At 38.2% G+C, this 6,730-nt stretch overlaps 1 protein-coding gene across 3 annotated transcripts in view; it reads left to right on the top strand.

Annotated features, from left to right (window-relative positions):
• Positions 1–225: 225 nt before the first annotated feature.
• The window catches only part of ralgapa1 (Ral GTPase activating protein catalytic subunit alpha 1), an 81,173-nt gene continuing 74,668 nt past the window's right edge, over positions 226–6,730 (top strand). For all 3 annotated transcript variants that reach the window (XM_085343637.1, XM_085343638.1, XM_085343639.1), the window contains exons 1-3: positions 226–590; positions 5,840–5,950; positions 6,027–6,076. In XM_085343637.1, the coding sequence (XP_085199763.1) occupies positions 485–590; positions 5,840–5,950; positions 6,027–6,076 (267 nt within the window). In that variant the 5' untranslated portion in view covers positions 226–484. The remainder of the gene's footprint in view (positions 591–5,839; positions 5,951–6,026; positions 6,077–6,730) is intronic.

Raw genomic sequence — 6,730 nt, forward strand, 5'->3', positions numbered from 1 at the left:
TCACCGCTCTAGCTTGAGGCGGAGAGTTCGAACAGAATCCTGCACGTTTAAAACATTAAAAGATTAAAATCCACGTATGTCCAAAGTATGTAAGATCTGTGTGATATTTATGACAAACGGGATAGAAATTTTGCTTATTACTGTGGCATTTTTGCGTTGAATTTATCTGCTATCTATTATTTTGTTTCCCCCCCTCCCCTCCTCCGCCATGATGTTTTCTAACTAAGCAGCTAGTGACTGTTGTGGAGAAGGGAGGTGCAATGGATGGATGCGTTGCCCCGCTACGCTGTACATATTTGTCTTAGTTTAAAGAGAATGAGTTTCTCTGATAATTTTTTACCCGTAGAAATACTCCACGCTGTTGCGGAGGGCTGCTAATGCTCCGGGAGACACGTTTTTCGTTATAGTTTGAAGATTAGCTGGCTACACAGGCTAGCTCCTCCTTGCTGTCTACCATCGCATTCTTGCGTCTCCTGCCTCAGGAATGTTTTCCAAAAAACCTCATGGGGACGTTAAAAAATCCACACAGAAAGTGCTGGACCCAAAGAAGGACGTGCTGACGAGGCTCAAGCATCTCAGAATAGTCATAGGTAAGTTAGAAAGCATTATTAAAGGGCGAACAGCTTAGCTTCTAGATTTCAGTTTACTGCCTTGGTGCATGCCACACCAAACTCAAGTCAGAAAATCTCCAAGTTCAAAGTTGACTCGATTGTAGAGAGACACGCCGGATTTCTTTTCACAAACCAGAACACAGAAGAATATTTTGAAATTGTCTCATTAATTCGGCATCATGTCCGTTTTCTTTCATCAAACATTTTGTAAGGTTATATTATTTTTTCTGAATTGTTTATCTCTGAAGTCATAGTTTCTCCCCCTTTTACCGTCAGAATGATGGATATGTAACTCTCAATATACGAAGTGAATTTTAAAGGAGCCTGGCTGCTTCTGCTGTCGAGTTAAAGGGGAAGCTTTAAGGCTGTTATTTATATTGATTGTTTAGCAATACCATTACATCGTCAGATTTATGAATGGAGTTTGGCATGGGGTGTTTGGATAAAATAAAATCAGGTGTGATGCGCGTTGAACATCTAAACAACCTCAGTGATGCTTCAGGCCGTTTGCCAGGCTTCTCTGGTTGCTGCAGGGGCGTGCCTGTGTGAGTTTTGGGGAAAGGCCTGATGTGTGAGAAATGCTGAATGTTTTCTTAACATGTGTTAAGATGTGTTGCAACACAACACCACATTCAGGGTTATGAATGCGTGGGAGAATAAAGGAAGATAGCAGGGTATTAAAGTGATGGATGAGTGTCTTTCACTGACACACTTACTCCCACACCGACCAGAGAGGGAAATAGCCTCTACTATTTCCTCTCTGTGTCCAGTAGCTCGGCTTCCTGTTTCTATTGTAAAAGTTACTGGTGTCTGTGTTTGTGTATGTGTGTGCAAGACAGAAAAGGAAAGGGGTGTGCCCCCTCCCTGTTCTCTATTGGGAACACAGGACCATGATAAGAGGCTGAGACATAAACACACTTGAAGTGAAATTTCTGAAAGGAAGCAGATGACTGAATAATGGCTAAAGACATGTTTTGCAGTCAAGTTGCCATATGAAATGAAGAAAGTGGTTTTCATTTGCACAACACTGAAGAATTGTTAACTGCAGCAGTTAAGTATTTGTTCATGTTGTTGTTGTTGTTGTTCCAGCCGTTGTGGGAAGCAGACAGGAGCACTAAGACTCTTGAGCAATTTTTAGGTTTTCAAAACTGGTCACACCTATTATGGCATAATGAGTAAAAGGAGCTGTTGCACTGCTATGCAATCAGGTTAATAAGCAACTGTTCCCAAATCCCTTTTGGCTTTCTTCATTCCAGACCCCCTCTCTCTTTACATAAACGAGCTTTATTTAAAAAAGAAACCTGGTGATAAACTCCTCAGTTAAAACCAGCTGTTCTACTATTCTAATAACTTAACTACAGATGAACAGATGTTTACTGTGAGTTCAGTAGTGGTCCAGTCAGACTTTCTCATACAAGGCAAGAAACAGTGTTCAGATTATTCCAGTTAAGTCCTCAGAGTGAGTCATGAGTGATTTTTTTTTTATTATTTTTTTTTATGTATTTGTTATTTTTTACTCGTGTCTTGATGAAGAAAGTTTTGTTTGTTTCATTTTATTCAAATTGATAAAAACTTTTCTCTGTTTAAAAGTCCAAAAAGGATGTCCAGATGATGTTGAAAGTTTGATTTTTCACAAAATGTAGTTAAATGGACAAAATCAGATTTAACTTGCAGCGTACTGTGCAAACATCCCGAGCCACTGTCCCTTTCTTTATATTTTGCTTTTTTGTATTTTTTTTTCTAAATTTGGTCCTGAGGTAAAGTTTTGCAGGCTTTCTAAAGGTCTTTCAAAGTTGTTGTTTTTTTGTTTTGTTTTCTTTTGTTTCTTTAAAATTGGCTACTTTTTCACCCATTTTCAGTCCAGTCTTTGTTCCTGGTCATTTTCATATTATGGTTAATGTCGCTTAAAACTGACCTGCAAACCTTCAAGCATTACAAAGGGTACTTAACTCAAGGGATGAACTTTGTGTATACACAAAACAGAAAACTTAGCAAAGAACCAATTTTAAATTGTATCTGTAACAAAAACACACCATTTCTTCACATTTCTCAAGTCGAAGTTATAAAAATGCCAAAGATAACACAATTTTACAGACTTGTAATAGGTGTTTGGATCAGTTCATCTGCTGTGTCCAAAAGCCTGATTAGAAGTCAGCTCAGTGGAAGGGTGGGTGTTAAGAAGCCAACTGAAAATCAGCTGCAACAAGTCTGATGGTGTGATGAATCCAAATTTTTTTATTTTTGCTTCAAGTCATTGTCATTAAGTATGCAGGAGGTCATGAAAGATGTACAACAATCAGCTTCTGTAGCCATCTGTAAAACACGATGGAGGCTGTGTCATGTTGATAAATAATAAACACAGAAAGGTGCCATCAGATCCACCATTGGATTGGCAACAGTAGGAAATCATATCTGGATAGAAAAACACACAAATAAACATTATCAGTCATGGATTAGCCTCGCAAAAACCTGGACCTCAACATTATTGAACCACTGTGGGATCATCTAAAGGTAGCCAACATCCGAAGAAGAGCTTTGAATGTCTGTCAAGAAGTCTGCAGAACTATTCCTAAAGGCTACTTAAAGAAGTTAAAAGAAAGCTGCCTCAGAGCGTTCAGACTGTGTTTAAGAATAAAGGTGGTCGTGCCAATGTTGACTTTCAAGCTCATTAAGATTCTGCAAACATTCAAACAATGTGTTGACTATCCAACTAGGAGTAATGCATGAACGATAACTTAACAAGCAGCGAGGAGAATTAAAGTTTAGACAGACTGGGAAAAATATTAACTTGAAGCTGTACTGCATTGGTGCTCCATCACACATTAACTGATGTCCTCAACTAGTGCAGCCACTTTACAGTCTGTAGTAAGAATCTGTAAGGTAATGAGACTGTATGGCATTACTTAACAGAAGCATTTTTGTTATACAAATGTTTTTAAGGAAATAGAATGGTTCCTAAAAGCTGATTTTGTTTATTTGTTTTAATATGCCATTTAATTGCCATACATTGCAAGGAAAATTCTTAATTAAAAAAACAATTCCTAGAGCCATACATGCCTGCATAAATGATTAAAGAGAATATTGTACAAATATGTCGTTACATTTATGAATATAAGGGTTTGTCTTTCCAGATACAGATTTTGGAGACACTAATTCCTTTGGAGTTTCATCAGGAAGGGTGTCAGGGGTAAAAATCTGCCAAATCAAACAAGCCGCCCCACCCACTGTGGCGACCGCCTTGAATAAGGAAGCAGCCAAAAGTGGGTTTGTCCTGTATATGGAAATTTCTGGGACAACCAAAAAGGTGTTGGCCTTCAAAAGAAGCAAAATCACAAGGACTGTGATTTAAAACTGTTTTACTTAAGCATAAAATTCATTTTTGTTTGTAAAACAGCCAAAAATATCAGCAAAATGCTTAAACTTCTGTTCTGTCCACTAACAAATGAAGGCCTGTTATGAGTTAACACAAGTAATTTTTTCAGTTCTGTTTTTGCTTGTTTAGCGAACTCGAGCTTTAACAGTATTGCACTGTAGACCTGCACCACTGAATTAAGAAAAAATATTATTTATGAACATGTTGTCTGTTTCAAGAATACGCGAATTCACCATAATGATGCTGTGCGTCTTACAACTGTGTTATTGAGCTTAATGAACAACTTCTGAGAAGGTCACTTCTTTGCAGGATCCTCAGTGGGTCATCTGGTGTTAAATTATGGGGCACAGAGGGTCGAAGTTTTATCGCGTGTCATCCATAGTGAAAATATATCCCTGCTGTTTGAATCAGATGAAATAGCAGAAAAGACTCTGCATCATTTGCTAAGAGATTCAGAATCACACCACAGCCTTTTTAAAACTTGTGGTGTGTTTCGGTTTTGCTTTTTAGGCTATGGGGACCAAATTCGTGTTTGTGCATGACCTTCAGCCACAGTGGTGGTTGTGTTTCAATATGAGTGTGTTTAAACCAGCGTGTTTGTGTGTGTGTCTCTTTCAACTGCTGCCATTAATGGTGAGGTGCAAAACACATCAAGTAAACTTCCTTATTCTTGAAAAGAGACTGTTTGCATGACAAACTGAGCTGTGTGTTGTTTTTACAGCTTCTTTACATAACACGGGTATATTTAGAGCGCCCATATATGGTGGTAGGGTTATTTTATTTAAATATGCTTCCTGTGAAGAAGAGTGAGAATTGTCCTCTCACCACTGTGTTTTCTCCATTTAAGCATGAATTTTGACTTGTAGTTGAGTCGATTTGTGTTTGTATTTCATGTGTAAAGGTTTAAGAGGCTTTACAGGGGTGCACAATAGACAAAAGAAACAAGCATAGGAAAGCTAATTTAAAACGAAATCACACAGAAGTGATACAGTGCACATACAGGCAGATACTGATAACACAAATGTTCTCTGTATCTGTAGTGTGTTCGATCACTAATGTGGCTGAACCTGCTGGTTAGTACCCCTCTGCAGCGGTACTATAAAAAGCACCATTTCCTGTTACCATCATAAACCAACAACACAAGTTAAACGGACAATTTTTTTTTTAAAGTGTCTCTTTATGGGTTTCTGGTAATCAGTAGAGTTTCCTTTCATGACATTTTAGGTCAACTATTCCAGAGATTTGGGAAATAAACAAGAAAAGCTCCAACCCCAGTTTGTCTCTGAGGAATACAGGATGTCTTAGTTTGACAGGCACGTATGAGTGTGAGTTGTCACAAAAAGATAGTTGTGAAGCATTTTATATTTCTCACTATTTAATACTATTTAATATCTGTTTTAAAATCAGATACTTGAAGCCAGTGTCCTATAAGACTTGTTATTCCCCAGTTATTGGTTATTCACAGAGTCAAAGTAAAAAGAAAATCTCTGATTTCTTAAACTAGAGGGGTCGAGTTAAAGATGCACATGCGATGTTTTGTTTGTACAGAGGTGGGATTGTTAAGAGGAATATCCAGGTCTTGTTGAGTGTGTGATGTTTGGTTAATGTCTGTGTAGGTTCTCTGTCATCCAAGTCATGTTAGTCTAAGGAGCTTGGAAAGAAAGCGGCTGGATTTTTAAGCCTCTTGGATGAGAGATTAAATGTGTTTAAGAAAATGTAAAGTTACATTCATGTTAATGGGTGTAAACGCTGAAGCAGATGTAGGGGAATTTATTGCGTTTTAATTTTTTTCCTATTCTCCTGAATGTGTATGTTCGTTGACCCTCTGATCCTTTGTACCGTTAATTTTTTTTAGAAAATGCGGAGCCGGCCGAGCTGAAGCAATTCTTCGACCTGAACTATTCTCATATCTACTATGTTTTCTTTGAGAATTTTGTCACCATTGAGGTCAGCCTCAAGCAAAAAGGTAAGTATTACAGGTGGTATAAAATGGTGGTTTAACGGGTATTGTAGGCATAAATAAATTATTCTTTGTTTTTCAGGTCATAAATCTCAGAGGGAAGAGCTGGACTCGATCCTCTTCATCTTTGAGGTATTTGAAACCTTACAGATTTTTAGATTATAAGTATTGTACAGTTTGATTTCATTGAGGATATGTCACATTTGCACTTGCACGTCGTTGCCAGAATCTTAAAGCTAACTGTTATATCTGGGATATTTTTTTCTACAACATTCAGTCCTACGAAGCTGACCTCAAAATGTCGGGGTTTGTTGGTAGAAATAAATAACAGGACAGAGTGTGGCTGCACGGTGGATCCCTGACATTTTGTTAAACCACAGAGGTGTTTGTGCTTCCAAACGCTCGGCCTCTCTGTTGGTGTTCTCGATGGATGCCATAACACTGGCTATCATTCCACTGAATAAAAGACACTGGCATGTGGTGGTGCTTAGTGTAGCCAGGATAAGATAGGTGTGTGTGTGTGTGTGTGTGTGTGTGTGTGTGTGTGTGTGTGTGTGTGTGTGTGTGTGTGTGTGTGTGTGTGTGTGTGTGTGTGTGTGTGTGTGTGTTACTGACCTCCGTTTGCCCCTCAACATATTTTCAATTCAGAGCAGGGCTGGGCAGAGCACATTTCCAGTGAGAATTAAGATAAAGGAAGATGCTTAATGCTGATTTTCTTGAAGAACTTTGGCCAAACAATAAACAGTTGATTGATTAGTTACATTGTGATATTAACTTTCAATAATA

The sequence above is a fragment of the Diplotaxodon limnothrissa genome, linkage group LG19 (assembly GCF_057381915.1).
Source record: "Diplotaxodon limnothrissa isolate DT_005_m linkage group LG19, D_limnothrissa_male_GT1.1, whole genome shotgun sequence".
In the NCBI taxonomy this organism is placed as follows: Eukaryota; Metazoa; Chordata; class Actinopteri; order Cichliformes; family Cichlidae; genus Diplotaxodon; species Diplotaxodon limnothrissa.